Source organism: Hippopotamus amphibius, chromosome 6, assembly GCF_030028045.1.
Source record: "Hippopotamus amphibius kiboko isolate mHipAmp2 chromosome 6, mHipAmp2.hap2, whole genome shotgun sequence".
Taxonomy (NCBI): Eukaryota; Metazoa; Chordata; class Mammalia; order Artiodactyla; family Hippopotamidae; genus Hippopotamus; species Hippopotamus amphibius.
In genome coordinates, this window is record NC_080191.1 from 133,028,452 (window position 1) to 133,044,984 (window position 16,533).

The following is a 16,533-nucleotide window of genomic DNA, read 5'->3' on the forward strand; positions in this document are numbered from 1 at the left end:
ATAACTGTTGAAAATCCAAGTTACATGTGTGAAAACAAAGGCTGGAATTAGAGCTAAATTTCATTTTATTTTCATTTTGTAAAAAAAATGAATCGGTACTGCTGTACTTTATGTAATTCTCTTAAAATAAAGGTTTTATTTAAATTAGCTCAGTGATATCATTATTTTAGCTTTGACCTGGAAATTAGTAATTGTGTTTTCAGAAGCCTTATTGCAGTTGATGTACATTTACATTTAGGGCTGTGACTTTCAACTTCAGCTGCACTTTGAAATCTGAAAACCAACAAACAGATGATGCCCAGGGTTCATTCTAGACTGTTTCATCAGAATCTTCGGAAGTGGGGGGCCTGGGGCCTAAGTGATTTAAATATGTCACTGATTTAGAATTTGATTTTTTTTTTTAACTTCCTAAAAATCTTTTCAAAGCCAGCAGGAAACTTAAAACTCCTCATTTGAGAAAACGAGATTAAAACATTTCTGTGCACTTTCTTTTAATTTGCTCTTCTGGGTATTTCCTAATTTATTTCTAGCAGCCTTGAATTCAGTCATCTAAGTTTCAAAGTGTATTCTTTTTTTTAAAAAAAAAAAAAAGGTTACAATTGCCACTACCCTGCCTCTTGGCTTCCCCCCACCTCAGGATTACAGAATCCAGGACCATCTCCTCCCTACCTCCTCCTCACAAGTCACACTGGAACTCCTCAGAGCTCCCCTTGGGATGAAGTGAGGGGACAGAGTGAGAGATGCAGTGTCAGGGACCTACTGAAAGTCAAAAGACCTTGGCTTGACTTCTTTCTTTACTGAATGCCAGGTCTTTTATTTGGCGAGTTGGGGACCTTTATGAGGCTCCATTCCTACTGGAATCCCCTCTCGGCCCTCCTTAAACATTATGTAGGTGATTCCACATGAGATCCTTTATGTCGATGTATCTTGCTAAATTCTGTAAAAATGTCGTGCCAGTATTATCACTGTTCTAATGACAGGAGAGGAGCAATATTCTGGCCGACACGATCAGAAGTTTTTCTGTCTTAGAAGCTTTGAAAAAGTCCAAAAGCCTCCTAGTAAATAAATCGAGTCTGACATTTCTTTCTTAGATTATTATCTGCAGCTGGAGAAGTGGCTTAAAACATGTGTTATCTTTTAAATAAACTGTTTATAGATTATCCGATATGAGATCTAGTGTGTATACTAATTTGTAATGTGTACGTTCACCATTATGATACCATTGCTGCTTCATTCATTTACTTTCTACTTCTAAAAATTTCTAGCACGTAACGTTTTCATCTTATTGTTCATATTGTTCCCTTAAACTTATATTCAGTCTTGACCATAAAAGGGAGACAAGCCATCCATGTCTACCTATGTAATTATGTGTTTATGTTGTTTCTGTATTGAAAAGTCATTGATAATATGATTTTAATTTATCACAATATTTTATGATACATTTTTACTTGCTTCTTAACTTGAAGAGGAAGTATTTTGAAGTTTTGTCTGTCTTTGTTTTTCCTCAGAGCCACCAACCCGTCTTTTAAGGAAGCTTTGTCCCGTATCGAGTCCCACGAAGACTGTAGGAACTTGCCCATGATCTCTTTTCTCATCCTCCCCATGCAGAGGGTGACCCGCCTTCCCCTGCTGATGGATGTAAGATGTGGCCTGATGTCTCTTTCCTCTGTGGACAGCTGTGCTGCCACAAGTCTGATTAAGAAAATTACTCTAATTCCACTTAAATTATATCCCTTCTAGAAAATCCCCTAATTAAGTGAGAAGGTGCTATTCGGATGGAAAGTCCCACTTATGTCCAATACCTTTGGAAATTAACTTCAATTTAGGCCTGCAGGGTCGCTCTGAAGAAGTTAGATTACATCTCTCACTTACTCAACATGTTTTGAAATGGAAAGACTATTGACTTCTTGAAGTCGAGAGTCCTGGATTCCTTTTCCGGCTGAGCCAGTAGGCCTGTGGATTTGGGCAAGTCACTGAATCTCTTTGGGCCTCAGTTTCCTCTGGGTGACCACTGTGATCCCTTCCCCGTCATGTTCCACGTTGCTGAGGTGCTTCCATTTCACACGGGAAGGAGATCCTCTTCAGGATCACAAGGCACAAACCTGCCCTGTTTTGCCCGGCTCAGAATGTGTGGGGAAAGTCCAGGCATCCATCTTATCTTAGGAAACATTCATGGAGAAAGCAAGTATTTGATTTTGAATAGTGGGAAGACGTGGCTGGGAGAAGAGTAGAGACTGCCCGGTGGGAAGCACAGCTGGGAGGACAGCCAGGCGGTGGCTCAGGAGGGCTGCACCCTGGCTGCGCTGGAGCTGCAGTGGCAGCCATGAGAGAACAGGGTGGTCCGACCTGACTCCCATCCAGCTAGTGGGCCAGGGTGTCTTTTTTTTTTTTAACTGAAGTATAGTTGATTTACAGTGTTGTGTTAGTTTCAGGTATACTGCAAAGTGATTCAGTTTATGTGTATATGTTCAGATTATTTTCCATTATAGGTTATTATAAGATATTTATTGGGTTATACAGTAAATCTTTGTTGCTTATTTATTTCATATAGTAGCTTGTATCATTAATCCCAAACTCCTATCTCTTTTACGTATAGTAGTTTCATCCTACTATAGTTTTATCCTCCTGGTTTATCCCCCACCTCCCTGCCCCCCCACCTCTGTTTCCTCTTTGGTAACTGTAAGTTTGTTTTCTATGTCTGTGGATTGTTTGTTTTGTATATAGATTCATTCGTATTATCTTTTAAATTCCACATATAAGTGATATTATATAATATCTATCTTTGACTTGCTTCACTTGGTATGGTAATCACTACATCCATTCCTGTTGCTGCAAATGGCATTATCTTCTCAAACCAGTTGTCTGTTGATGGGCATTTGGGTTGTTTCCATGTCTTGGCTGTTGTGAATAGTGCTGCTTTGAACACTGGAATGCATGTTATCTTTTCGAATTAGAGTTTTTGTCTTTTCCAGAAATATGCCCAGGAGTGTGATTGCTGGATCATATGGTAGCTCAAAGAGTACCTTTTTAATCAAATTAAAATATTTTGGCATAGTTCTACTTTAAAATTGGATGATAATATATTATCAGTTTGACATACTTGCTTTTTACAAGTCAAAACACAGGATAAAAATATCGCAAAAACTACTATTGAGTAAGGTTACAAAATAAATTCTATTTTCGCAATTCCATTATAAATTCTAAGAGATATTCTAAAGAAGCGCTGAAATTTAGAAACAAGTAACATCGTGTGATCATGGTCACTTTGTTGGCTCTGCTGCGTGGTGTTGGGGAGGCTTGACTGTCATTTCGGAATTCACAGCACGTGCTGCTCTACGAGTTCACCTCGGTCCATTACCTTCACACCCTTCCTTGTCACCTGTAATTTAGAAACTTCTCTCCTTGTAAATATTGGGAAACTTGCAGTTTTGCAAATCTAGCTCTGATTTTTTTAAATCAATATTTATCGTGTCTAAAATAGAATGCCGCCAGGTTATCAGAGCTAAATTTGGGCTCTAAAAAGGCTTATTTCATGTGACTTCTAAGACTTTTATAAAAATAATGACACTTCGACCCACATAGGGAAATAGTGATTCAAACTTTACTGTTTTTAACAAGAAATGGTTGTTTTCTAAATGTCACATTTTTTATAATGTTATAAATTTTCAGGGTTCTTTTTCTTCTGAAAATGCTTGTTAGCCATGTTTCCTTAGATTCTGTATGTTCTGTGATCTCTCAGCCTTTGTATATTCTCTCCCTTTTTGATTTTGAGGAAATTGCTTAGGTTGGGACTCACAAAATCTAACATGCAGTGTTTTATATACCATGTGGGAGGTTTATGCCATGATTGTCCAGTGGGCTCTAAACTTTTTGGGGTCAGAGACCCTTTTGAGATTGTGAGTAAAGGTGTAGTCATTTTCCCTGGAAAATTCAGTGTGTGCAAAATTTTACTTAAAATTGAAGTGTGCAAAGAAATTGTGGACTCAGGATGTTTGCTTCCAGAGACAAAAACTAATGTTTTTCAGACTGTTTTTGTACCCATTAGTGGGTCATGAAATTGATTTTTGAATCATGAGCAGTGTTCTTAAAAATGAAATAGAATAGAACATGCAGTAATGTGGTTAAATATTATTTCATAGAAAACTTGTTTCATTTTTGTGTGCATGTGTACTGGTCGCAGTGCGAAAGTATTTCTTACAGTGGGTCATAGTAAAAAAAATATTGAGAACCATTCATATAAACCCACCCATGGTGCACTCTGTGCATCTCATGTATCACATGTAACAATCCTGACACGTGACTTTCGGATTTATCGGCTTGGTGCTTGTCTGCATTTAAGGTACCAGTGGTTTGGTAGTTCCTATTATCTTCCAGCTCTGCTAGCTGCCAGTTGCCCTAATCTGCTTCCCAAGTGTGAGGATCTGGCCACCTAGGCAGAATCTAAATGTACCTAAAACATGGTCTTCAATTTTACTTCATTTAAAGATTTAAACTTATGAATTGAGGTGAACATTTTTAACAATTGAAATGATTCTGTTGGCTGTGAATGGGTATAGTTTTGAAAGTTATACGTAATTCGATATACTTCAGTTGACCTTCCTTGAGCTCAATTTTACCATCACAAGAATTGAAGTGTAAGCATATCAAGAGAAAATCCAGCAGCCATTGTTTCTTGATCTTTTTATTCTCATTGTATCATCTGCAAATATAATAACCTCTAATAATAATGTCATTCATTGAGGGCCTCCTGCATGCCAGGCACTCACAAAGAACTTTACATTCATTTTACTTTTGTAACAACCTGTGACATAGTTGGCATTATCCTGATTTTCCAGATGAGGAAACTGAGGCTTTTAGAGACAGGGTAGGTGACTTGCCCAAGGTCAAATAGTTAGTAAGGAGCAGATCTGGGATTTGAAACTGGGTTCATCCACCTCCTAAGTCTATCCTCTTATCTAAATATCCCCTGGATTTATTATGTGGATCTAGTACAGTTAAAATGACGATTTGCTAGTTTTGTAACTGGATTATAATGTCATCTTCATACGCACCCATAGTACTGTGTTGAGCATCGTTTAGTTTGCTGTGAGTAAGGGTGTATGGCTCGGCTTTGGTTTTACTTTACTTAACACAACAAATCTGTTGATTTTGTTCTTCTTTTACTTCATTGCAGACTATCTGTCAAAAGACCCCTAAGGATTCTCCGAAGTATGAAGTTTGCAAAAGGGCCTTCAAGGAAGTAAGCAAGGTAAGTGTTGAGGGGCTCATGACGCAGTGATGGGACCACCCGTTCAGAGCCCTCTGTAGGGAACATGTCTGGGTTTGATGCTGAACACTGGCAGATGCTCACAGCCATTCGCACACCATTCTTCAGGTAGCTGAAAAACAAAACAACGTTTGCCGTACTCAAGTGAAACCGGCATGTTTACTGTTTCAGACAGTCTTGTCTTAAGGGCCTTTAGAGGTCTCATTTTCTTTTGGTGTCTGAATAGCTGTTTATTCATTCTTTCATTCAACAAGTATTTATTGCATATCCACTACAGTGCCAGGGACGATGCCAGCCCCTGAAAATATGGGGATGAATAAGACACATGTGGTTCCTGCCCTTGTGGAATGTGCCGTGTAAAGGGGAAGGCAGACGTTAAGTAAGAGTTACGGTAAAGGAGGGTGAGTGACGTGAGAGGGAAGAACGCAGTAAAGCTGACGCTGGAACCTGAAGCAGGAGTAGCTGTGAGCCAGGGCCTGGGGGAGAGAGGGTCTCAGGAATACATAGAGACCCCAAGCCCAGGAACACGTTTACAGAATTTGGAGAACTGGAATGTTCTGCATGTGACTAGAGCCCAGTCCAGGAGAGAGCGCTGAGCAACCACGTTAGGGAATTGTGAACCTTCTCTAGGATCCTGTGGAAGCTGTAAGTTCACGTGCTGTGAAGATGACAGTGGGGATGGGCCCCAATGATGAGGCCTTTACAGTTGATTAAGCTGCAGAAGACGGGGCCTATACTGATGCGACAGTAAGATGGAGAGAAGCAAACCTACAACATTGGGAAGGTAGGCGTCGAGATTGTTGGGTGGTCATATTTGCAGAGTCAAGGAAAATAGTCTCTCACTTGGACAGCTGGATGGAAGCTCTTACTTATCTCTGCAGTAGAAACATAGGGAGAAGCTGATGAGATCCATTTTGGATATGTTGTAATTGAGATTCCTGTAGAATATCCGAGTCAGGAGCTCGGTGGAGAGACTTGAATTGGAGACACGAATTTGTGGATCCTCAGCCCAGCGATGATTTTTGAAGCTGGGAGAGTGGATGAAAGTACCCAGGAGTGTGTACCCGGGAGTAGTTAGTGAGTCTGAGGTACAACTGTGAAGAACACCAGACTTCATCTTGTTTAGGGAAAAGGAAACAGCAAAGGAGACTTGAAAAACAAAACAAAATGTACCAAAGTACGAGGAAAACTGTAACGGTCTGGCAAAGGGCATGTAATTTGGTGGGAGGAAGGTCAGCCCCGTTGGCTGGTCCTGAAAGATAAAGTTGAGATAATGAGGGACACGTTCCCTGGGTTTACTTATCGTCAGGTGGGTTGTGGCCTTGCAGGGGTGGGTGTGGAAGCCAGATTGGAGTGTGTTGAGTGAGTGGGAGGTTGGAATATGCAGCCAGCGAATGTAGCTATTTCAACAGTCGGGCTGAGGGTAAAAAGAGAGCTGTAGTTGAAGGGAAAGGGGGGAGGGGGATTTTTTTGTTTAAAGATTAGAAAAATGTGGGTATGTTTAAATGCTGAAAGGAGTATTCAGCTGCAAGAAAGCAATCAAAGCTGTGGGAATCAGTGAGGATACAGGATGATCTCGGCCCAGGGGAGTAAAGCTCGTGATCACATCAGAAGTGTCCTAAACATCCCGAAGCTGCTTTGAGTTTGGTATGTCTTTGTACTGCTTTACTGTGAAGTCTGTTTCTTTCAGTCAACTTTAAATTGACTCTATTTTCGTTATCCTCGTCTTTGCCAATAATAACTACAAAACCATGGGTTTTATGAGTTGGTTGTTTATTTTTCTAATACACATTTTTATATTAAAAATAAGTTTGTGTCTTAGTCTGTGATATGTTGTTCTAGCAGCCCAAGTGGACTGATTGGCTTATAAAGAACAGAAACTTATTTTTCACAGTTCTGGAGGCTGAAAGTTCAAGATCAAGGTACCAGCACGGTTGGTGTGGGGGTCCTCTTCCAGCCGGGTTGCAGACTTCTCCTTGTAGGCTCACATGGCAGAAGGCAGCAAGAGAGCTCTCTGGGGCCTCTTGTATGAAGCACTCGCCCCATTCATGAGGGCTCTGTTCTCATGACTTCTGAGCATCTCCCAAGTCCTCATACCACCATTTTTGGGCTTTAAGATTTCAACAGGTACTTTGGGGGAGATACGAACATTGAAACCATGGCGATCTGTCAGTCAGTTGAATGCATCTCTTGCTCCGTCAGTGGTCTGCATATCCCACTTTGGGAAACACTAAGTGAAGAAACTTAATCTGACAGGCATGAAGCTACCTAAGGTCCTGCTGCCCACGGGTCTCTCCTCCAGGACCCCAACTCCTGTTGGGGGGGGGGAGGGCCTTTAGGAGAAGCTTACTTAGAGGAGTTCTAGCCTTGGACATGAAAGAGATTGTGTCAGATTTTGTTTGGTTGTTACTGAGAAGATGGAAAAGAATTTACACAGAAGAGAAAGGAGGAAGGCAGTAGTAATTGAATTGGGTTAGGAATGATACTTAATTTTTTTGAGACTTTTACATCCCAGTCTCAGTCGATGGCTGCATTCCTTCAGGTGTCTCTGGTTCACTTGATTTGACACTGGTAAGGCTGGCAAAAATGTAATGTTACTGCCTTACCTTGATACCTACAATATGAAAGACCCTCTGTGAAGAAGTGCTGTTCTAGTGACTTGTTTTCTCTCGGGCAGCGTTTCTCTCTTGAGCAGGAGTCCTGAATATCAGGATTCTTCCCCTAGTCTCCTAGTGTTATAGGGAACTTGAGGTCATCAGTACAGCCAGCTCAGGGGTTCATCTTCTTTTTCATTTGTGCAGGTTACTGATGGGGTTTTATAGATTCTGGGAAAACAGTATATAAGTATTTTTAACAAAAAGGGTGTGTACATAGAGCATTTGTGGTTCAAAATCAAAATGCAGAATTTCACTTGCTTGCTTTATTTGAAATGAAAGAAATTGGGAGTTCTCAGTATTTAAGAGAGTGAGGTTTTGTATATTGAGGCCCAAGTTTTTAGAACCAGGCTCTACCTAAGGCCCTTGGGCAGGTCTCTCTAGATAGTTATTCATTCTTGGAAAAAATGAATAATATATTTTTTGGTAATTAAAATGCTAACAGAATTTATTTGCGTAGTGTGAATAATACTTCAGTGAAATTGTTCCTGTGTGTGGCTCAAATGACGGTGACAACTTACTGAATTGAGGGCTTTGCAAAGACTTAATGACTTGGTCAAACAACTCAAAAACAGGAAAGATGTTTCTATCAAGTGAAACATATATTTACTTCCTGATTTTCTGCTCGTATGCTGGAGCGGAGCTGGGGGAGGGAAATTTCCAGGGAATCTCATAGTTCAGATGGTGCAGAGTGGTGCCTGCTGTCTAAGGAGTGGTGGTCAGGAGATGGTTTCTTATGCCAATGAAATCTTCCCCGTGGAAAGAGACTAACCACTTTAACTTGTACCTCATAAAAATTCTACTTCTATTTGGAGATGATATTAAGTTATAAGCTTTTCTCCTGGTGGCAGAAGAGCCAAATTCCCTTGAATCTTCTCCTGTAACTTATTGCTTAGCTATTTACAAAGAAGTAGATATCTATCTATTAACTTGGAAAGATCTCTAAGCTATATTGTTATGTGAAGAACATTAAGTTGCAGAACAGAACAAACAGTGTAATGACATCAAATGTGTTTACATACATATTTTATGTCATCAGTGTATGGAAATAGTACCCAGAATCATACACATGAAACTTTCAATCGTGGTTACTGATGGTAAAGGGAGAGGAGTGCAGAAGGGAGGAATTAATAAGGTTTTAATTTTTCACTCTAAGTACTGCTCTGAAAGAATACATTTAAGGTTTACAAAGGTGCATTTTTAAAATAATGTGTCCATTACAGAAAATTTGAAGATTTAAAAAAGAGAAAATAAAATGTATCAGTAATCTTGTCAAAGATAATGACTATTGTCATTTTATAGCATGTCCTTCCAGTGGATGTAAATGTACACTTAAAGACGGATTCATGCGGTACCCATTTCATTTGTTCTTCTAAATAGTGCTGCATGAGATATGGTCTTATATAAATGATAGTGCTCCTCTGATGATTTCTACTGAAAAGTTTCCAGAAGTGTGTTTATTGGGGAAAAAAAGTACATACGTTTTAAAGTCCCCCAAGTGCCTTCAAGAGAAATGTCCCTGTGTCCGTGACAACCACAAGTATTTCTAAGTGTCTGTCTTACTGCACACTCCCCAGCATCCAATATTCTTTTCGTCTTTGTTGAATTTGATAGATTGAAAATATTTTATTTTTGTTTTAATTTATATTTCTTCATTAGAGAGATTGAGTTTTTTTTTTCCCCACATAAATTTGGCCTAAAACAAAAAATTCAGCCAAATTTAATAAAGCCTTGACAGTCGCTGAAGGAAGGCACGATTTTAATATTCGGAGGCTGATTATAATAAAAACACGAGAGCACACATTATCATATCCAAATTAGGCTCATGCCTTCCAAATAGTCGTTAAACAGAGCCCTCTGATGATACCATTGCTTGATACATTTGGGGAAATTTTTTTGTTTTTAATATGCCTTTGGACGTGGTGGCTGGTGGAGTCGCTATTTGCAAGTTAAGGAAATAAAGATGATAACCCACACTTGATAATGCCGTTTTCCCCTTTCATTTTAAAGTGGGATAACGATAAAGGAACTGTCCCCCCTTTTTAAGTGGCTTGTAAATGGTCTCTGAATTAACATTTGCTGCGTGTTCCTTGTGTCTTAGGTACTGGGCTGTGCACTGAGCTAACAAACATGGAAGTTTCACAGTCTCTGCTCTCCAGTCTTTTTAGAGAGGTGATACCCAGGATGAGTCCTGAAAGACACGTAGGGAGTATAGTCTAGATAAGAAGGAGTCAGTGGGACCGAGTAGGGTGAAGATTGTTCAGGCAGAGGGAAACACACGTGCAGAAGTGCAAAGGACATGGCAGAGTGTGGGATTTCGGCCAGAAATTTGGTGGGACTGAGGCCCAAGATAAGAGAATTAGGAGGTTAGGGATCAAGTAAGTCAGTGCCAAGATCAAGGTGGTCTTGCTGAGATTTAACTCTGAAAGCTTGGAGGAGCCTTTTCAGGATTGCAAGCTGAGGAGTTTCATGATCAGATTTGAACTTAGAAAGATTGAAAATGTTTTCCTAAGGGTAGGGCAGAGGTGATGGCAGAGAATCGGGAGGCCAGTCATCTAGAGGAGAAGGGGCTTGAGCCTGGGTGCAGGGGTGGGGGGAGGGGAAGCAGATGGATGAGTGGATGGCAGGACGGCAACATTGAGGATACTGTTTGGATGTGGAAGACAGAGGAGCAGGAGGCATCTGAGGACCCAGCTCTTTGGCTTGGAAAAGTGGATGATGTTGGGATTAGCCACTGACATAGAGAACAGGGGGCCAGAGGAGGGGGTGATGAAGGTGGTGTTCAGGTGTTCCTGGTTTGGTCTCAAACGCATTCTGAGTTTGAGATGGCGGTGGGACATCCAGGTAGAGCTTAGGGAACAAACCAAGTCTGGGGGCACAGATTTGGGAACTGTGAGCATACTCTTGAAGAGAAGTCATAAAAATGGCCTGAGCAAGGCTGCTTGACTGGATTTTGTCCTATCTTAATCCTTTTAGGATATTTTAATTGCAAGTTGCCCTTAAGCCCAGCCAGGATATTTTCTTCTCCTAGCTTTGATCAGGTATAGCCATCAGTCCCTGTATCAGTGAACTTTTCAAGACCATTCAGACCTAAAGATACGCTGGAACTGAAGACAGGTGTACCCTTTAAGCCTAGAATATCTGTTAAGCAATTGGGAATCATCCAAGCGTCCATCAGTGGGGGACTGATAAATAGGCAGTGGAAAGCACATATGCTTATAGCATACGTTGCCTCCTTATCACTCCTCTGCTGAAAGCCCACTGGTGGCTTCTCTTTGCACTTAGAATACAATCCACACGCGTGAAGAACTTGCATGCTTTGACCCTGGCCGTGTCGTCTCGTTTCCTCTTGTGCCATTTCCCTGTGTTAGGACCTTTTACTTTCTCAGGCACACAGCACTTTCCCATTGTTGGCCCTTTGCTTCTGGTGTTCACTCTGCCTGGACCAGTGCTCTCTGTTGATTTGGTTACTGACTCCCTTTTGTCCTTCAGCTGTCAGCTTAAATGACCTCTCAAGGAGAGTCCCCTGGCTCCCTCCCCCACCCTCCTCCTCTCTGACCCCCCAGGTTTTTTTCCCTTTAAGATTTCAGTCTGTAATTATTGTGTCCGCCCTTCTTTTATAAGGATAGGGATTGTGTCTCTTAAGTGTTGTAACCCTAGCACCTGACACATACCAGGTACAAAATAAACTTTTTTTTTTTTTCAGTGAATGTTAAATTTATAAGGGGAAATATTGGCAAGTGAAAAAATTAAATGCATTGACACAGACAAGCATTGAATGATCCATTTACAAAAATAAAAGAATTTCTACTGGGGCGGGGAGGGTGGGGGGGACTCGAGGTGGGGGGAGTCAAGGAAGGGAGGGAATACGGGGATATGTGTATAAAAACAGATGATTGAACTTGGTGTACCCCCCAAAAATAATAAATAAATAAAATTAAAAAAAAAAAAGAATTTCTACACATTATATATGAGTGTTTATTTGTTCATATAGGCACAGGGAAAAAAGAGAAAGCATATAACCCATCTTGTTTCCAGTTACCTCCATGGAGCAGGATTAGGTCAGGGCCTTTTATGACCTATTGTATTTACTTGTGTATTACCTTTTTTATTTTTAACAGTAGGCATATATTACTTAATAAAGCAGTGATATTAAAAAAATAAATCTAATTGGAATTACCAGCTTCTATTTTTAATAATCACATTTGTCTTTGTGGCCAATGATCCTTGTTATGGACGTTTTTCCCCCGCAGGTTTTTCAGTTAATAAGAAATTGGAAATACAGAGTTGGTTTTGGTTTAGGCCAATGACCTACTTAGGTATTAAGTACAGTGTAGTTATGTATTAGGTATTCCTGTGTGTCTCCCCTGTGCTTAATACTCTACCCACAGAACACTTCAGTTCTGACGCTTGTGGTCACCCAATGTGTGGGGGTGTTTCCCCACGCCAAACAAGTCTGCTGTACCAGGTGGGTGTCATACTCTGTTCAATTCAGTTCCCTCTAGCTGGAGACAGCATTGCATCCCCCAGGGTAAGGGCTCAGGCCCACAAGACTACACGTCCAGCCTCACGTCAGTCACCGATCACAAGTCCAGCTTGTTACCTGTGCTGCTGACCCAGGGCTATAAATCAGAAATTCCCAGGATCTCCTCCTCAGGTTGATTAATTTGCTAGAGGGGCTCACCGAACTCAGGAAAACAGTTTATTTAGTAGATTAGCAGTTTATTACAAAGGAAATGAAAGGATATGAATAAACAGCCAGATGAAGAGAGAAGCTCAGGTCCAGAAGGTTCCCTGGCTCAGGATGTTCTGTCCTCATGGAGTTTAAGATGCCACCCTTCCATCATGTGGAAATGTTCTTGTTCACCAACCTGGAAGCTCTTCAAATCCAAAGCTCAGGAATCTTTATGGAGGCTTCATTGCATAGGCATGATTTGTTAAATCATCGTCCAGTAGTGATCAAGTTATCTCCAGCCCTTCTCCCCTCCCTGGAAGTCTGGCGGCAGGGCTGAACGTTCCAGCCCTCTCTCTAATCACTTGGCAACCGCCCCATCCTTAGGGGGCTTCCCAAAAGTCACCTCATTAACATAAACTCAGACGTGGTTGAAAGGGGCTTGTTATGAATAACAAAAGATACCCATTTCAGTTTTATGCCCTGGAGCTATTTCAGGACCTGGTAGCAAAACTAAATTCTATTATAGCCAAAGATGTCCCAGTGGCTGTTATATAGGAAATTACAAGGCTTTTAGGAACTGTGTACCAGAAACCATGGACAAAAACAAAATATATATTTTGTTTATTATAAATCACGATATTGCAGCTACTCATCAAAGGACTATGAGTTCATTCTGTTTATGGATAATTCAGTAGTTCTAATGAAACTGAATTTCCCTTAGCTTGGCTGTTCTTGAAGAATCATTGACCATTAGGTTCCAACAGAAGGCTTTCTTCTTCCAGCATCTGAGTTACTAGTCACATGCTTTGCATGTAGCATTCTTATGTTTTTTTATTAACAATTTTTTTTAAATTTCTTAAAATTTTTATTGGGGTATACTTGTTTTACAGTGTTGTGTTAGTTTCTTCTGTACAGCAAAGTGAAGTAGAGTTCCCTTTGCTATACAGCACTTTCTCATTAGTTATCTATTTTATGCATATTAGTGTGTATATGGCAATCCCAATCTCCCAATTCATCCAACACCCCCTCCTCCCCCCCCACCCCCCACCGCCATAGCATTCTCCTAAGAATTTGCCTTGGAAGTTGGTAGTCCGTCCCCGGCCTCTCTGATTTGAAGTGGGGAGAGAGGTGCAGCTTGCCCTCGGGTTGGTGAGGTTCCCATGGGTGAAGGCAAGGAGGGAGGGGCAGAGGAAAGGAGCAGAATGGACAGACTGGACCATGCGAGGAACCTGCTGAGTATGTGTTGGAGGGCATCGTGTGATAAGAACACACAGAGGATGTGTGTCCCCCAAAATTCTCAGGACTTTTTTTTACTTTGCCTTTACGTCCTAATGACGCCGTTTCCAACTGGGTACAAAGTCTTGACTGTGTGAAACTGAGTTCTTTAACTGTCTGGAATGAGTCTCTGGAGCTTCCAAAGTGCTAATTATTTCCTGCGAGATCTGCATTTGAAAGTGAGGTTTCTCTCCTTCACCTCTTAACCCTCCTTATTATTCTCTCTTTCCAGTTGGTTCGACTCTGCAATGAAGGAGCCCGGAAAATGGAAAGGACCGAAATGATGTATACAATTAACTCCCAGCTGGAATTTAAAATTAAGGTATTCTCTCATACTTTTTCATAAACAGATTTATTGCTGCTCTTGCTTAAATCTTATGTGAATAGAGAGATAGCTGAGGGCAACAAAGTGGAGAGGAATTTGCTTTTCAAAGAAGGACCATAAATTGATTACAGAGAAGCTGGCAGGGGAAATAGCAGATGCTTGGCTTTGGACAATTCTGCTCTTGCTAATACCAGATAAAGTAACCTTTCTCTAGGCCACAGAGTTAGATATTATCTAACTAGCACTTTTTATGCCCTAGGAAGATACCAAACTTGAGAAAAGGGTAGTTTAAAGTAATAGAATTTTAGAATAGAAAGGAGATTTCTTTAGTATTCTCAAAGTGTCCTGTAAAACGGTGCTGTCGCACGAGCTGGACCAGGGTGTTCTCCTAAATCAAATAAGGACACTCCTTTCTCAGTTTGCAAAAAAGAACTATTAGTCAACTGTTCTTTTCAAATTCCTTTTACTTGTAATTCTTTTTTGCATCTGTGCTGCCTGTTATGCTTGTCTCATACTGGCCCTGGGGCAAATGACAGGATAAACAAAGAAGGAAATGACAATTAACGGTGAGGCTAGGCCATGGTGAAGTCCTTTGTTGGCTCACAGTCGAGTGCTTAATGGATGTCAGTGCTCACGGTTGTGATTATGTTTTGTTTTATGCCACTGGAATTTAATTAAGCAACTTCAAGTGACTGGTGGTATTTTTTCACAATGAAAGTGTTTCTCATTTGTGCAGTGGGATTAGAGTGATCGTGGCACTATGCATATAGCTCTCTGCTGTGTCATATAGTTTGAGGGCCACTGATACAGTACTGCTACACCGTTTTAATTTATAAATGAGGAAAATACAACCCAGAGAATAATTAATTGTTAGCAGGGTCATTTGGCTCGTGGTGGCAGAATCAGGACTAGGGTCCAAACGTCTAACTTGCAGATCAGTGTAAACTCTTCCACCATGACACCTCGACTGTGAAGATTTAACTGCAGAAAGCGTGATCCGTGATTCTTCTTAGAAGAGGATGGGTACTTGCCAAACACACACACACACACACACACACACGCACTAGTTATAATGCCCGCATGTAGAAATTTACAGCAATTTCAAAATCCAGTTTTTTTCCTGACCTTCAACAAGAATCTTATCCTCCTCTTTCATTGGTTTCTACGTATTTTAGAAAATATATCTATACAGCAGAGTTTCCTTTATCCCCTCCTTTTTAAAGATGATAAATCTCTAACCATTTCCATTTTAAAAGTTGATAACTCCCTTCCCTAACCAGTTTTATTTTTCTTTCTTCACTGATAATCAGTTGGTTTAAGATACCTTTAAGGTCTGTTTCTTTAGAACCACAATTAATTTGTAATTGAAAAAACACCGCAGGGGTTCTTAAAAATAAGTGTTTAACATCAATTGAGTTCATGGGTTGTTTGTTTTCTCTTGGTTCAGTGATTGAATTTGCAAGCTTATGGAAAATATTCTAAGTTTAGATTTACAATGAAGGACTTAATTCAGACTACTTAGAAATACTAATACAGTCTTAGGACCTTATTTCTGTAACACTTTATGGATAACAATGGACATTTTTATTCAGTTCATTTTAAAGATGAGAAAACAGATGTTCAAAGAAGTTAAGTGATTTATCCAAGCACATGCATTCTTTCAACAAATTTCATGAGCACCTTCTTTGTGGACTGAAGTGGGAAAACAAAAGCATGAGCACTGCCCTTGGGGAGCTTCCCATCTAGTAGAAGACTACAGAAATACAAAGGAGCGAGCCAAGTCTACGACTGGTCACGGGAGATGGAAGAGCTTTGAGAACACAAGCAATGGAGAGGCTGTGGCCAGCGCTGAGAGTGAGGGACAGAGGGGTGGGGAGCTTGTAGCAGCCAAGCAAGGCTTCATGCTGGAGGTATGCTTGAGCTGCATCCTGCCCAAGAGGTGAAATAGGAGGGGTCTCCTGGGAGTGACGAACAGGAGCAAGTGCACAGGGCATGGTTTCAGCTGCTGTAGCCCAGGAATTACACACATTCAGCAGGGTGGAGGGGAGCAGGGCAGAACTGGAACTCATGGGAAGGGCTTTGTGTGCCAAGAGGAGGAGCAGAGCAGGGTCATCTGGGAGTCACTGAAAAGTTTTGAGCAAGGCAGTGACACAGTCAGATGCGCATTTAGTAAAGATGACTCTAGCATCGTAGTAAAAGCCTTTTAAACTTATTCCAAATCCAGAAGTCATTAAAAGAAAAATTGGTGAATTCATCTATATGAAAAATTTTTTAAACTTCTTTGTGGAGGGAAAATTAAAGGCCATTTAAAAACTGAAACAGGAACTAGGAAACTGGG

General features: G+C 40.7%; 1 protein-coding gene across 3 annotated transcripts in view; it reads left to right on the plus strand.

Moving 5' to 3' along the window:
* ARHGEF26 (Rho guanine nucleotide exchange factor 26) overlaps nt 1–16,533 on the plus strand; it is a 135,390-nt gene that overhangs the window by 72,112 nt on the left and 46,745 nt on the right. For all 3 annotated transcript variants that reach the window (XM_057739896.1, XM_057739895.1, XM_057739897.1), the window contains exons 8-10: nt 1,509–1,638; nt 5,174–5,248; nt 14,103–14,192. In XM_057739896.1, the coding sequence (XP_057595879.1) occupies nt 1,509–1,638; nt 5,174–5,248; nt 14,103–14,192 (295 nt within the window). The remainder of the gene's footprint in view (nt 1–1,508; nt 1,639–5,173; nt 5,249–14,102; nt 14,193–16,533) is intronic.